Source organism: Schistocerca piceifrons, chromosome 6 (assembly GCF_021461385.2).
Source record: "Schistocerca piceifrons isolate TAMUIC-IGC-003096 chromosome 6, iqSchPice1.1, whole genome shotgun sequence".
Classification (NCBI taxonomy): Eukaryota; Metazoa; Arthropoda; class Insecta; order Orthoptera; family Acrididae; genus Schistocerca; species Schistocerca piceifrons.
Genome location: NC_060143.1, coordinates 424,344,026 through 424,361,100, shown reverse-complemented (window position 1 = coordinate 424,361,100; position 17,075 = coordinate 424,344,026). Strand labels below are relative to the sequence as shown.

General features: G+C 37.0%; 1 protein-coding gene across 1 annotated transcript in view; it reads right to left on the bottom strand.

Moving 5' to 3' along the window:
• LOC124803360 (neural-cadherin-like) overlaps nt 1–17,075 on the bottom strand; it is a 230,214-nt gene that overhangs the window by 88,570 nt on the left and 124,569 nt on the right. The window contains 2 exon segments of the mRNA XM_047264545.1: nt 178–386; nt 14,914–15,187. Of these exon segments, the coding sequence (XP_047120501.1) occupies nt 178–386; nt 14,914–15,187 (483 nt within the window).

Sequence of the window (17,075 nt, the reverse complement as noted above, 5' to 3'; positions counted from 1 at the left end):
AAATAATAAATCATTTACTGTGATGGTAATCAAATAAATTTCAGAAAAAAATCCATATGTGCAACATGGGCAAGTGATGTAATCACTTAAACAAATATTTTTTTCTGCCAAATAATCATTAACATGATTATTAATGAGGAAGAGAGAACTATTTTACAGAAAGGTAGTGCATATTACCTGGTATTTGTAAACTTGTATATTTTTTCTCCCAGGTTTCATTTTATTGTCATTGATATCACCAATAACAATTCTTACAGTAGTTGTTCCTGTCAGTGGTGGGTAACCAGAATCTGTCACTAGTATTGGTATGAAATATTCTTTCTTTTCCTCTCGATCAAATGACCTTAGTGATGTTATTATTGCTGATCCATGGCCGTTTGGGCCCTCTGTAAATGAAAATTACTTGAAGATACAATAATTTCCTCAATACCACATTTTACAGCTACAGTGCACCTTTTCCTTGAATGGTAATTGAAACACATTACGGTGGTGCTGTCCGTTTGATCAAAAGATCATTAAGCCAACAAAAACATTAATATATTTTGTCTAACAATGGAAAATCTAGATGAAATTTAAGAGTTTGTGACAGTATTTTGTTGTGCCTATCTGCTACTCAGCATCTCTGCTGTATGGTGAATATATTTTGTCTCTTATTTTTTGCAGCTTTACTGTATGGTTAATGATGATGGCATCCTCTTGGGTAAAATATTCCGGAGGTAAAATAGTCCCCCATTCAGATCTCTGGGTGGGGACTACTCAAGAGGACATCGTTATCAGGAGGAAGAAAACTGGCGTTCTACGGATCGGAGCGTGGAATTTCGGATCTCTTAATCGGGCAGGTAGGTTTAGAAAATTTAAAAAGGGAAATGGATAGGTTAGAGTTAGATATAGTGGGAATTAGTGAAGTTTGGTGGCAGGAGGAACAAGACTATTGGTCGTGCGAATACAGGGTTATAAATACAAAGTCAAATAGGGGTGATGCAGCCTACAGACAGCATAGTGAACACATTACTGTGGGCAAAATAGACATGAAGCCCACACCTACTACAGTAGTACAAGTTTACATGCCGACTAGCTCTGCAATTGATGAAGAAATTGAAGAAATGTATGATGAAATAAAAGAAATTATTCAGATAGTGAAGGGAGACGAAAATTTAATAGTCATGGGTGGCTGGAATTCGGTAGTAGGAAAAGGGAGAGAAGGAAACATAGTAGGTGAATATGGATTGGGGCTAAGAAATGAAAGAGGAAGCCGCCTGGTAGAATTTTGCACAGAGCACAACTTAATCGTAGCTAACACTTGGTTCAAGAATCATATAATTAGGTTGTATACATGGGAGAAGCCTGGAGATACTGACAGTTTTCAGATAGATTATATAGTGGTAAGACAGAGATTTAGGAACCAGGTTTTAAACTGTAAGACATTTCCAGGGGCAGATGGGGACTCTGACCACAATCTATTGGTTATGAACTGTAGATTAAAACTGAAGAAACTGCAAAAAGGTGGGAATTTAAGGAGATGGGACCTGGATAAACTGACAGAACCAGATGTTGTACAGAGTTTCAGGGAGAGCATAAGGGAACAACTGACAGGAATGGATGAAAGAAATACAGTAGAAGAAGAATGGGTAGCTTTGAGGGATGAAATAGTGAAGGCAGCAGAGGATCAAATAGGTAAATAGACGAGGGCTAGTAGAAATCCTTGGGTAACAGAAGAAATATTGAAATTAATTGATGAAAGGAGAAAATATAAAAATGCAGTAAATGAAGAAGGCAAAAAGGAATACAAACGTCTCAAAAATGAGATCGACAGGAAGTGCAAAATGGCTAAGCAGGCATGGCTAGAGGACAAATGTAAGGATGTAGAGGCCTATCTCACTAGGGGTAAGATAGAAACTGCCGAATATCAAGAGCTCAGATGGAAACCCAGTTCTAAGCAAAGAAGGGAAAGCAGAAAGGTGGAAGGAGTATATAGAGGGTCTATACAAGGGCGCTGTTCCTGAGGACAATATTATGGAAATGGAAGAGGATGTAGATGAAGGTGAAATGGGACATACGATACTGCATAAAGAGTTTGACTGAGCACTGAAAGACCTGAGTCAAAACAAGGCCCCGGGAGTAGACAACATTCCATTAGAACTACTGACGGCCTTGGGAGAGTCAGTCCTGACAAAACTCTACCATCTGGTGAGCAAGATGTATGAGACAGGCAAAATACCCTCAGACTTCAAGAAGAATATAATAACTCCAATTCCAAAGAAAGCAGGTGTTGACAGATGTGAAAATTACCAAACTATCAGTTTAATAAGTCACGGCCGCAAAATACTAACTCGAATTCTTTACAGACGAATGGAAAAACTAGTAGAAGCCAACCTTGGGGAAGATCAGTTTGGATTCCGTAGAAATATTGGAACACGTGAGGCAATACTGACTCTACAACTTCTCTTAGAAGCTAGATTAAGGAAAGGCAAACCTATGTCTCTAGCATTTGTAGACTTAGAGAAAGCTTTCGACAATGTTGACTGGAATACTCTCTTACAAATTCTGAAGGTGGCAGGGGTAAAATATAGGGAGCGAAAGGCTATTTACAATTTGTATAGAAACCAAATGGCAGTTATAAGAGTTGAGGGGCATGAAAGGGAAGCAGTGGTTGGGAAGGGAGTGAGACAGGGTTGTAGCCTCTCCCCGATGTTATTCAATCTGTATATTGAGCAAGCAGTGAAGGAAACAAAAGAAAAATTCGGAGTAGGTATTAAAATCCATGGAGAAGAAATAAAATCTTTGAGGTTCGCCAATGACATTGTAATTCTGTCAGAGACAGCAAAGGATTTGGAAGAGCAGTTGAATGGAATGGATAGTATCTTGAAAGGAGGATATAAGATGAACATCAACAAAAGCAAAACGAGGATAATGGAATGTAGTCAAATTAGGTCGGGTGCTGCTGAGGGTATTAGATTAGGAAATGAGACACTTAAAGTAGTAAAGGAGTTTTGCTATTTGGGGAGCAAAATAACTGATGATGGTTGAAGTAGAGAGGATATAAAATGTAGACTGGTAATGGGAAGGAAAGTGTTTCTGAAGAAGAGAAATTTGTTAACATCAAGTATAGATTTAAGGGTCAGGATGTCGTTTCTGAAGGTATTTGTATGGCGTGTAGCCATGTATGGAAGTGAAACATGGACGATAAATAGTTTAGACAAGAACAGAATAGAAGCTTTCGGAATGTGGTGCTACAGAAGAATGCTGAAGATTAGATGGGTAGAACACATAACTAATGAGAAGGTGTTAAATAGGATTGGGGAGAAGAGAAGTTTGTGGCACAACTTGACTAGAAGAAGGGATCGGTTGGTAGGACATGCTCTGAGGCATCAAAGGATCACCAATTTAGTATTGGAGGGCAGCGTGGAGGGTAAAAATCGTAGAGGGAGACCAAGAGATGAATACACCAAGCAGATTCAGAAGGATGTAGGTTGCAGTAGGTACTGGGAGATGAAGAAGCTTACACAGGATAGAAAAGCATGGAGAGCTGCATCAAACCAGTCTCAGGACTGAAGACCACAACAACAACAACCTTTTTATAAAATAGTAGATCATAAATTTTTAATACTTGTGAAGCTTTTATTTATAACTGAAAACCCAATAATTTTGATCATTGGTTTTTAATAGAAAAGAACTTTATTTCTCTGAACCTATTTGATGAGGTAGCTTTCCACAATCTGTTTTTTAATGTAACTGAAACAATATTTAAAGACAGATAATTTAACATAATCCCCAATAATAATAATAACAATAAATGTATCTGCACTAAATGTCGTTTATTACTATGTAAAAGTTTTAATGATAAAAAAATATATTAGCACACAAACAACATCTATTACATCAGAGTTGCTTCATTAATATGTACATTCCATAAATAATTTAAAATATATGGATATATTACAATTTGTGATACAATCTTCTTGGGTGATCAGCTGAATGGTGGCATCATCATTTTGTCTGAAATGTTTCAATGAGTTTCTTACCCATTATCTTCAGGCAAAATGCACATTAAAGAGATTGGTCGTGTCTGAATAGGAAGAAGGCCTAGTTGAACTTAAGCACATTATACAGTAATGCAATTTTAATTGAGTAAGAGATGTTGCTGGGTGGATATACTGACATGCTTCTAGCACTCCTGATGTAAATTGTATAGATATGTTTAAATATATTTTCTTATTTTATCTAAGAATTATATATTTTGGATGTTCTAAAACTCAGTAATGTCTAAATAAAACCCGTATGTGTTTCATTTTACTCAAAATTTTGATATAGAAAAAATTCTGATGCACTAAATTTTATTATATTTTAGAGCATAAAAGGTAAAATGGTAGCCTTTATGGTAACTTACCATAAAGAAATAGTTTACCTGAAAGTCTACCCTAAGAAATAGGCCTCATTTTTTATGTTTAAGGGAACATCAAAAAATAAGTTGCACATTATTACTGCAAGCCAAGTACCTTTTATTGAATGCTGCACTACAATTCACAATGACGCAGATACATAACACTATTTTGCAATGTAGTCACCAAGTTTCTGTAAACAATGGTTAGAACGTTCTACCAACTGCTCAGTTCCTCAACAATGTAAATATGTTGTTTGTTCACATATGCATTTGAGAACCACTGTGCGCACATCCTAATCACAGGAAAATCTGCAATTGCTGTGAATCAGTAATCAACTGTCTGGACACTGTCATGTGTGGTCAATGTGAATGGCATGTCTTATTGATCAGCAGCCCTTATCAAATTGCTGGCACCATTTCACTGTTGCAGGATGCGGCATTGAATGTGTCCTGTACACTGCCAAAATTTTATGGTGAATCTATGTGCTTGTTAGTCGTTTTGCACACAAGAATCATAGTGCCCCATGTCATCGATGGCTGCAACTTGATTCCAAATACATATAGCTTCTTTCTACATAGAATGAGTATTTCTGTTCTTATGGATATGTTTCTGGTGGCTGAACAGACCAATCCTGGCATAAAACATGTATCCACACAAATTGTATTGAATGGTTGGAGGAGGGCAGGGTTGTAACTGACAGAGCTTTCTTGCTTGTTGACTGGCCTCTTCATGTCTGCAGCATTCTCCTTCAAACAGGCTGACAGTGGTGGGTCTAGTGTTCCTCCTCAGTAAGCAGTCCACAGCACAATCTTCCCATGCTTTTATCTATATTCTAGTCATCTTCATGATGTGTTGTAGCTGGTCCTTAAAGCACTTGAGAGGGGCTTCTTGAGATCTGTTGCCAGAACAGAATTCATCATAAAGGATTTGGTGGGGAAGTCTTGTATCATTCAGGTGATAAAAATTTCCTAACCATTTCAGATGATGAGCAATGGTGGTTGCCTCACTGCTATTTAAATGAGCTTTCTCAACAACCACAATGTGGGTTGCATGGTCCTCCCACTTAATGTTCAAGATGTATCTCATTTTTTTTTGGTGGAATTGCTTCAGTTCCTTGATATCTTGGTAATGGAGTGTCCAAGTTTCTCAGCCATACAGAAGCACAAAAGTAACAACAGCTCTCATGAGTCTATTAGGCAGCTTTAGGTATTTATTCATGAAGACTCTGTGTATTAATCATCCAAATGCTGCATGGGCATCCCGAATCCTTTTATCAACATCTTTTTCACAGGTACACCATTTAGACAAGATGCTTCGAAGACATGAAAGTGTTCAGTCTGCTCCAGTACTGTGTCTAGGACAGAGATATTGAACCAAGCGAAACTTAATCCTCAGGTAGGTTGTGCAAGTACCTTCATTTCTCCTGCACTGTTGGTGAGACCAGAGCAATACCATGTAATTTCAAAACAGTTGACTGACTGTTGTAGCTCTGTCAGCATTAAATGCAGTGTCATCGAGATACTGTAGGTCTGTCAGCCAGGTAACTTGGGAACATACGTCTTTGCGAACAGACTCTTGCCAGATTTAAGAGACTTCCATTGAAACAAAATTTAATCTCCATGCCTGATTATTTGCAGAAGGTTCACACAGCATGGCAGCCACAGTGCAAAGAGTGTTGGAGCAATCACACAACCTTGTTTCAAACCTAGAGTGTCTGGAAATAATCTGATGCAGAATTACTGTGAAGAACCTGTCCAGAACTGCCATCGTGTAGAACTTAAACCAGTTCCACATAGTGTTTAGGACATCCAAATTGTTTTACTATCTTTCACATGGCAGATCCAGTACTGAATAAAATGCTTTTTGCAGGTCATAGTAACTAAATATAGAAGCTTCTGTTGCTTCCTGCATTTTTCCTGGAGTTGTCTAGCACAAAACATCATATCTGTTGTGCTTCTGGAGGTTTGAAAACCACATTGGGAGTCATGCAAAATCCTCTGTGAAATAACATGAAGCTGACTGAATATAATTCTTGTGAGAATTTTACCTGCAGCTGACATTAGCAAAATACCATGATAGTCACCACAAACACTACAGTCACCTTTCTTGAGGAGAATGATGAGTGTATTACTCTTGAAGTCATCAGGTATTTCTAAAGTTTCCCAAATTAAGAGGACAAGTGTAAAAAGTCTAGTCTTTAAGGGTATATCTCAATTTTGTATCAGTTCAAGAGGTATGTTATCAGGATCCCTTTCTTGGTCTTTGTTGACTGATGCTGTGGTAAAGTCTGTGTATGTGGGTGGAAGTGCCATCTTGGCTGTTGGGTTACTGAGTGACATTACAACGAAAGTCCTCAGCAACACTGGTGACATGATTTAGAAGCACAGAGATATATTCCTTCCAATGCTCTAAGATTTTTCCATTCTTAGTTAAATTGATGGAACTGTCAGTAGTGTCCAGTGTTCCTGATGAGGATCAAATTGTGCCCTATATCTCCTTTATACTCATGTAGATGTTTTGCTTGTCAAGAGCATCAGATAATCTTCACAGTTCTTCAGTTTTTTGTTGTCATCATTTGCTCTTGATTTCCCAAATTTGTGCCTGACAAGTTCCTTGAAATGTGATTTCTTCACACTGGAAGACAGATCTTTAAGAAAGGATAGATGGCTTCCTGTTTGGCATTGATCAGATGCATAATTTCTTCATTATTTTCATCAAACCAGTCTTGTCTTTTTTTCTTCATGAAATCACTTGTTTCTTTAGCTGACTCACTAATAACCTTCTGAAGTGTGCCCCACTCCCAATTTGTGTTATTAGTGCTGACCATGTACTTCAGCTTGTAACATGTAGATCGATTAGAAGTAAGTTCATATTATGTAATTGTGTATCTGAAATTATGAAGAGTGTATTCTGTGTTATTTAAACTCCTTGATGTGTGGCAAGAAAATTAGAGTTTTGTAATGTATGTATAAAAAAGCAAAAGGATATGTTAAAATGATAAATTATTATAATATATGATAATATGCGTATGTTCAAAAAAAGAAAATGTTTATTGAAAGCTGGTTCATGCTTAGGGCACTTGTATTTCTAAAGTGTAAAAGCTGTAGGTAAGTCCCCCGGCAAAGGAAGTCAAATGGTGCGATGTAAAATGTGGTTTTGGTGGTCAAACTGAGTGGCCTCTACATGTGAATGGCACGCAGTATGTGGCTAGCTGTAGCATGGTACACTTTGATGGTGCTAAGAGGGGCAATTGGAAGCTGCTTTACGTAGGATTTGCCTCGGATGTGGATCTGGCTATTATTTGGTATTCTTGACATAAAGGAATGGCTCTAATATGTTGAGAGTCTGATGCCAAGACAAGATTTTATATAGCATTCTAACATCGAGAGCCATGAGTACAGCTAGCCACCATATCGCTTGCCATCAATCTCTGCCACTGCTTCACTAACTTCATACATTCAGTAATGTATATGGGCATGGACCAGTTAATTTGTGTGTTGTTTTAATAATAATCACAAAAACATAAATTTGTGTCCAGAACCATATTTTCTATCTTGACCACAAACCTATGCAGGGTCCTCACCTAAGTGGTACTAAAACCGAGTATCCTGATTTAAATGAACAGTTCTTGCATTCAAGTGTTTAAAAGTAATTTTTTGTCTAGTATAAAAGGAGTAGTAAAAGTTAAAGCTAAAACCACAAAAGTGAAGTTGGATAGGTTTTAGCTAAAGTATCCTCAGATTACTACAAAAAATAGTTTTGTAGGAATACAGTGCAAGATTGTGTAAATATTATTGTCTAGAACACCTGCTTCACAGGTGATAAAAAGGCAAATAAGTTATGCTCATTTTCAAAAATAGTGTGGTTTTGATTTGTATCATGAATGGCTCCTTGTTTGAAGTTAATTAAGACCAGTGTTGTATTTTATTGTCTTGCAAAGTAAATTATGAACTACTCCAAGTGAAATGAATGATTAACTTTTTTGAATTAGTCTTTTCTACTGTAATAATCGGAGCGCATTGACTAGTGAAACTATACTAGTTTTTGGGTCCCCATCATATTCTCCACACATTAGCAAAAAAAATTGAACTGTAACCATTTGCTATGGAAAACTGATGTGTTTAGAGGAGTTTAAACAGTGTATTTATGATATTATTCATCTATATTTGTGGTTTTTTTCATGTCAGTCAAGATAAAAGCCCCTCATGTTGAAATTTAGTTCTGCACTGCATGCAGTAACATTTCAGTATTTTATTAAGTAATGCTCTTGAGTGTAGGTGTCATTAGTACGAGCTTGGTGCAAAATTACTTCATATAATTTACTGGTGTGTGCATTATTGGTAACTGCTGCTGCACACATTTTAGAGTGCACTGTGTCAGTTTGTATTCTGTTTGCTATTCAAAGGGAAATCTCAATGAAAGTAACTTCAATAACCAATATTCAGTTTTCTTAAACATATATTTCCAAATTAATGTGCCTAATTGGGCTGGCAACAGTTCATTTTTTTTATTCATTTATGATTTTACCACTTTCATTAACTCCCAAGGATAAAGTCCATTTGGTTTTTTCTGTTAATTTCACAAAATTCAAAATTATAGTTTGATACTTTTATCCATTAGACACAAATGTGGTCAATCTTCGAAATCCTCTCACCCCTATGGTCAAATTATGCTTTCCAAAACCAGTGCAAAGTCAATTGTGGTACACCATGGGCAATAGATGACAGAGGTGAATGACGGCTAAGGTGATATGCATGGGCAAACAGATGCTCAGTTCTTGGTCATCTGACTGCCCAGATGAACCAAGGGTCTACTAATGATGTCTCCACAATGACTGTTCAGTGAACTTTGCTGCATATGAGCCTCTGCAGCCGACACCTTGTTCGTGTACCCATGCTGACTCTTGTTCATTGCCAACAGAGGATGGAATTTGCATGGGAATACTGCAACTGGATGTCCACTGAATAGTGACAGATGGCCTTTTCAGATGAATCACATTTTCTGCTCCATCAGACAGATGGCCTTTGGAGTGTACAGTGTGACATGTTAAAGCACACACCCTGCATGTTTTGTGACCTGGGAAATGTTTTTGTGTCATTCCATTTGTGGTCTCATCATTCTGGATGGTACAGTTGCTCAAGACAAGTGTGTATCCATCCTTGGGGATCACATTCACCTTTACATGCAGCAAGATGGTGTCTACCAACAGGACAATGCAAGATGTCACACAGCTTGCTGTGTACACGTTTGGTTCAAAGAGAACCAGGATGATTTTACTGTACTCTCCATAATCCCTGGAGTTAAACCCAACTGAGAATCTTTGGAACCACCTCTATTAGGCAGTTCATGCCATAGATCTTTAACCAAGAAACCTAGTGCAGTTGGCCATGGCATGGCTCCACATCCTTGTTGGTGCTTTCCAGAAAGCGACTATCTTCCTGCATGTCTCACAGTGGTCCACAGTGCAAAAAATGGTTATTTAAGCTTTTGATGGGTGGTCACATTAATGTGACTGGGTAGTGTATATCCAGTGAAAATTGTTACTATTTAAGTAGTGATTTACTTGGTAGGAGAAGAGTCATTGAGCAGAGAAAGCTGTGTTATCACTTATAATGTAAGTGTTCATGAACTGTGAACTTCTTGTATCAGAAATGTTGCTGGGAAGCTGTTAGTTATAGTTTGGAGAAATGCAAATTTTAATGAGAGAATAATAATTATGAAGGCTGTATTTTGAAGTATCTAATGGAAATTTATGCATTTGTATATGAATCCTTACATTCTATTGGTCACTAACAACAATCACATATGTTTTATTGTTATTTGTTATAGTTATAAATCGGGCAAAATTATGGTGTTTATTCTGAATTGTGGTTAAATAAACCAAAGATGCTACACTGTTCTTCTTAACTAATTGAATTCTGAACAAGCTACCATAGAACTAAATGAAATATTATTTATTTAAAAAATAGCTGAAATGATCATGGACATAATTGTTTGCTTGCAGTTAAAAGAAAGGGACAAGGAAATGAGAAATTGAGAAATTTTATTCATTTTTAACCTGGGGTTGATTGACATAAATGGGGAAAATCAGCTGTTTCCATTGTAATTAATAAATCGCTCAGCACTTACATCAATGACTAGGCATTTGCATATGAAAGAGCTGTCACTCATCATCATGTTTTATGGAATTGAAATAGTTATAATTGGAGCATATGCACCAAATGAAGATATGCCACAGAAAATAAAGTTATCTTCTGCCAGAAATTAGACCTCCTACTAAAACGAGTTAAAAAAGAACAAGAAGCAGTAATAGAAGGAGATTGCAAGATAAGAGTGGGTTCAAAAGCAAATGATACAGTAACAGGAAAAGATGGAGAAAATGTTATTAATGGCTCTGGAGAAAATCCTATAGAATTCTGTAGTCAGTATAAGTTGAGAATTCTGAACGCACTATTCACATAAATATATTCACAGGTACGCATGGGGAAGACCTTCTGTACAGCAAAAATAAAAATCATTAGTTAATTACATCATAACTAGGCAAAGATCAAAAATAGTAGTTTGAGACTAGAGCCATGTGTGGAGCCAACTATGGATTTGATCATTGCTTAGTTGTAATGAAGATGATAATTCTGTTTAGGAGAAAACCATCAACAAATGGACATCTGGCTAACCAGAAGAATGATGAGAAAGTAGAGCTCTTCAAGCAATTCTGAATAAAGGATTTCTTTAAATGCAGATTATTGTGCAAGCTAAAAATGATACCAGAATATAATTATGTTGAAAGAGAATATGATGATATTATACTAATTGGAAGGGAAAACTGCTATGGAGACATTGGGAACTGAAAATAACAATATAGAAAAACAGAAGTCTCTATGGATGTCAGATGGACTTAAGAAGGTGATTTGGCAAAGGAGAATGCATATAAAAAATGGGTGTCAATTAAATCACCTCATGGTAAACAAAATCACCAGACAATAAATCAGGAGTTAAAAGAACAAGATGCAGGAACAGAAATGCATGAAAATTGAGAATCCACTAAGTAGATCACAAACTACCTAAATGTAGGGGACAAATACAGCTATGAAAGAAACCACTAGTAAACAAAGCAGTAGACAGTTTAATTCTATTAGCATAATGGGAAAAAGCATCATATAGATCATATAATTGAAAACAGGCACACAAGAATGAAAAACTCATAGTTAAATGTAAATATTCAGAAACTGCCAATCAAGTAGGAACTTCCGAAGTGGATGCTGATTTACAAATATAAGACTAAGATGAAGAAGCTGCAGACATGAAGGTGGAAACCTGAGTAAATAAGGATCAGGATCAAGAAGATTGTTCAAAAGAAAAGACTAATCTACAAGTAATGGATAGTAGTGTAACTGAAATGGATGGAGAAATGTATACAATCAAGACTTCAGTAGTTCCAAATTTATGCACAGATAGCACATTAAAAGCAGGGCGGATGATGGAAAATAAAGTAGAGTTCAACTTTAGGAAAAACATTGTGAATATTTGGAAAGGTGGACACAACAAATAGTTATGTCTAAAGAGAAGGAACTGTTGAGAACACAAAAGCATCTTTGAGAGTATATTGGACTTTGGAGAAGACAATGATGAGAAGCAAGCAAAAATGGATTATGTAAAAAACAGCAGTGTGAACAGCAGCTAGAAGAGGAAGAAACAACATTAAAGAAAAAGAAATTACCCAGAAAATTGAAGACAATGGGCCACAACAAGAAAGTGAACAGAGAAAGGGCATGTTGAAGAAAGAAGAAGTAAGAGCCAATGTGACGGGAAAGCTGATGAGGCACAGGACTTGAATCAATTTGAAATATGTGACATATATGTCATGAAGAAATGGAACTTATTGTACAGTGTGACAATGAATGGTAAAAAGATGAAGAAAGACAGACTGCAAGCCATTGTACACTGAAGTGCGAGCCAGGAAACAGTGGTGTTTTTATTAAACTATATGAATGTGAATGACTGTGTTAATGTTAAAATGTTATTTACAAATGGATGCTTAGGCACAATTAGTTTTACTTCAAGTTTATAACACATCAAAAGAGCAGTAGCAGATCCAGATATCCACACTGCACAGGTGTGGAGCAGGTTGCTATGCCAAGTCCAAATCTCAACATGGCGCAGGTGTGAAACACGTCTCCACACTGAACATAACAACCATGTGTTGGGATTGCCAGGAAGACTAACTTGGCAACCAGCAGCAGAGCAGAAACATGACCTGCCAACAGCTGATTGCTAGTGAGGCCATAGACACTGATGCACAGACCATGGTGTACACCTGCCACATCATGATGAACTACAAGTGGTATGGCAGCTATGGGCCTGTGTGAGTGCATGTGTGGAAAAGGGTGTACTCCATGCATTGTGCTTTTGTTTTCTTGTTTTGTTTCAGTGAATGAATTCAAACTAAAAGACACAAGGTGATCGATAATATGGATGGTGTTTAAGATGGATCAATAAATGATGGATGAGTAATATTTCATTTTCTGGTTTAAGGTTTGACCTATTGTTTTCTTCTTTCTACATTGGAATTTTAAAAGAAAAAGAAAAAAATCAGAGGACAAAGAATCACATGATTAGCACAAGTTTGTTTAGTGTGTACACTGATGAGCCAAAACACTATGAACACTTGTTTCATAGTGTGTTGATCCAACTTTGGAATGCAGTACAGCAGTGATTCTGCATAACGTGGATTCGACAAGCCCTTAGTAGGCTTCTGGATGTATCTCGTAGTGTGTGTCAATACACTTTCTGTAAATTATGGGCTGATGGTTTCTCAGTGCAGGGTTGACACCTGATAACACCCACAATTTCTTCTTTTGGGTTTATATCAGGCGAATTTGATGGCCAAGATATCAGTGTGAATTCACTGTCAAGCTTCCCAAATCACTGTAGCACAATTATGGCTTTGTGACCATTTGAGAAGATGCCATTGCCATCATGGAAGACATTACCCTCTAAAGAAGAAAGTAGCTGCAATAATATCCATGTGGGTCACAGCTATAATGACACCTTCAATTACTAACACAGGCCTCATGGAAGCCCATGTAAGTGTCCTTTCTAACATTACTCTGCTCCCAACAGCCTCCACTTGCTGGTGTGGCACATGTATTGAACATGACGACATATCTAGACATGATCATCAATCTGGTGTTAAGAAGAAATGTGATTTTTCTAACCAAGTGATGTTTTTCAATGCTTTATGGTCAAGCCTTGATGATCCCAGGTGTACTGAAATCATAACTGACTTTATAGCTGGATCAACATGACAAAACTAGAGGTCGTCTTCTGCAGAGCACCCTGTTCAACAAAGTATCCTGAATGTTGTGCTCCAAAACATTTATGCCTGCACCAGAATTGTAAGACATTGTGAAAATGCCTATCATACTTTAGAGAATGGGCAGGTCTCTAAGCTCTACATTCTGTGATGAGGCATGGATGTCCAACAAATTGTCACCTACTCACCATTTCACCACCTTTTAGATACTTTTCATAGGTGCTCATGACACCAGTATGTGTAAACTCGACCAGGTTCACAGTTGTTGAGATATATGTCCCCAGGTACCAGGTTTGAACTTTTTAAAATTCACTTACTTTATCTGATTTCCCCCTCCGTGGCCCATACCATCACTTGAATGACTCTCCACTTGTTTCTGCTCTATTCACATACTTTTCTTATCATATCACATAACTGCCAACACTACCAAGTGGCATTCAGTCTCACAATGGGCAGTGGTCATAATGCTTTTGGCTGATCAGTGTACATATATCTGTGTATGCTGCAATAAATAGAGTACTATATGACATGTGAGTTGCCTCTAATATTACTATGATGTCAAATATTTGGTGGGTAGTTTATTGTAACCATACTAGTTATGTGGTTTTGTCTGATTTTGTTACTTGCAAGTAACCTGTGCTTGTTGTGTTCCAAATTCTTTTGCTATACATGAAAAAGAAGTCAATCCTGGAATACATGGCATCTTTGCCTCGCAGTTATCTTTGGTGGACACAGGAGTTGTAGTCAAGTGCCAGATAGCATGCCAAACTGGTTGCAGCTGAAGTGAAGAGTTAGATTTCTTGATACAAAAACAGCCTGAGTGTTAAATGGATAAGCACACAAATTATAAATGTATGTTGATGGAATTGTGTCCAATTAGTTGCTCATGGTTTGCAAGACTGGCAGTTGTGGTTTTGTTATTGTCCTCTCATGTTTAACGAGCAAGTCAGTACAGCATCAGATATTAGGCATAGTGTATAAACATGTTCTTATCCTGTGAAAATTAACATATTTTGGTGTAATGGATAGAGTGTTTACTTAAATGCTGTGTATGAAGTATTATTTATTTCCTTTTACCCATCAGTATGTTGTGTAACTGATTACATATCTGCGAGGTATTTACTCTTACATGCACTTGGAGCATTGAAAAAATATAATATAATCTCATTTCATCAGCTATAAAACATATATTTTTATTTATAGTATGTAAACACTTACTGCGATCAAAATACACAGCAAATGATGATCGTATTTGATCATTTGCACTGGGATGCAGCCGAAAGGTGAAAGGAGGTCCATTATTTCTGGAATAGTCATCAGCATCAGCTCCAAATATTTCTAGTATTTCTGTAGGAGAAGTATGTTCAGACAAAATGGCCTCATAATTTTCTAAAAGATGAGGAGCATTATCATTAACATCTTCAACAATTACTGTCAGTGTTGCTGTGGATGTCTTTGCAGGTGTTCCATCATCTACTGCTAAAATATTCACCTGAAATACAAACATTTGAAGTAAGTAAAAGTAATCCTCTGCTCCCAGATACATATATTACAAAATGCATTATTGGGGTATAAAAGTTGAAGTAATCACATACTCAGGTAATGAGTGCTGGGGACTCTACTGGATGCAGTGGGAATAATATCAACATTACTTGGAGCAGATAATGTTCAAATTGCAGCCTGATAATAATCGAATGGGCCAATTCACTGGTCAAAGAAGAAACACTGAAATAACATGCCATGAAAAATTGAGGGAGTTTATCATTTTTTGGATAAGGATCTCATCAGAATAAAACAGAAGGTAGGATTGTGGAAGTATGGTAATGGTAAAGTAGGAGAGATTAAAAAAAAAAAAAACCATGAGGAGGCATATGGACTATCATATATTCAAATCCATGTAACCTAGAAAACAGGAAAGGACAGTTTTGCTGTGATATTTTTAAAGGAACCATCCAATCAGTCATCTTAATGAATTTTTGGAACCCTTGGACAATTTAAATCTGGATGGATGGATCATCCTCATCAATGTTAGTTCAGCATCTTTACCACTGTAGCAACTCACTCAAAGATCATAGAAGAAATGAGAAAAGAAAGACTTGTTTAGGGAAAAGGATCAAAATACTGAGTAGATATTCAAAGATAACAGAATGGAAAAGTTATTTTAATCATATGTACAATTGTTGTTCTGGAATGGGAAATGATAGACATGATACAATGAGTGTAAGTATTTAGGAAATATAGGTGATGATTGAGAAATATCATAATTCCATAATAGCTGAAAGATGTGCTGTTCAGCAAGTGCTGCTCTGAGACTGGAAACTCCCCATCCAATCCAGATAACGATAGCTGTAGGAAACAGAGTATTAAAATCCTAATGCTAAACTACTGAAGCATTCACAAGAAAGTGCCACAGTTTGAAGCACTCACGAAAAGCACTGAAGCTCATGAAATGCTAGGTACAGAAAGCTGGTTGAAACCTGAAACTGATAGCAGCGAGATTTTTGGGGAAAATTTAAGTGTTTATCAAAAGTTAGGCAACTGGTAAATGGGGGTGATGTATTTGTCACAGCAGACAAGAAGCTCAAATCCACCAAGACAGAAATTGAAGCTGCATGTGAGATCATTTGGTCAAGACTCAGTATCTGGGGTGGGCATATAATGATAATAGGATCTTTCTACTGCTCACCAGACTCATCTGATGATGTAACTGAAAACTTTAGAGAAAACCCCAGCTCACTTGTACTCCCAGTCATACTATAAACATCAGTGGAGACTTTAATCAGGCAACAATTAACTGGGAAAATTTAATTTTGTTAGTAGCGGGTGTGATAAGACATCCTGCGAAACTTTTCTATATGTCTTCTATGAAAACTACCCATAACAGATATTAGCCCCACTCATGATGGTAATATACTGGATCCAATGGCAGCAAACAGACCTGACTTCTCTGAGAATGTCTACACTGAAACTGGTATCAGTCACCATGAAGACAGTCATGGCAACAATGATTAACTATGTACAAAGGACAACTAAAACGAGCAGAAAGATATACATGTTAGTAAACTAGATAAAAAATCATTAAACAATGGAAAATCCAGGATGGAATGTAACAATACTATGAAAAGGAAAGTTGCTACTCACCATGTAGCAGAGATGCTGAGTCACAGATGGGCCCAACAAAAAGACTCTTACAATTAAAGCTTTTGGCTGTTAAGGCCTTCGCCAACAACATACACACACACACACACACACACACACACACACAAACACACACACACACACACACACACACACACACACACACACATACATACACACACTAACACAAATGCAACTCGCACACACAACTGCAGTCTCAGGCAACTGAAATCACAATGGGA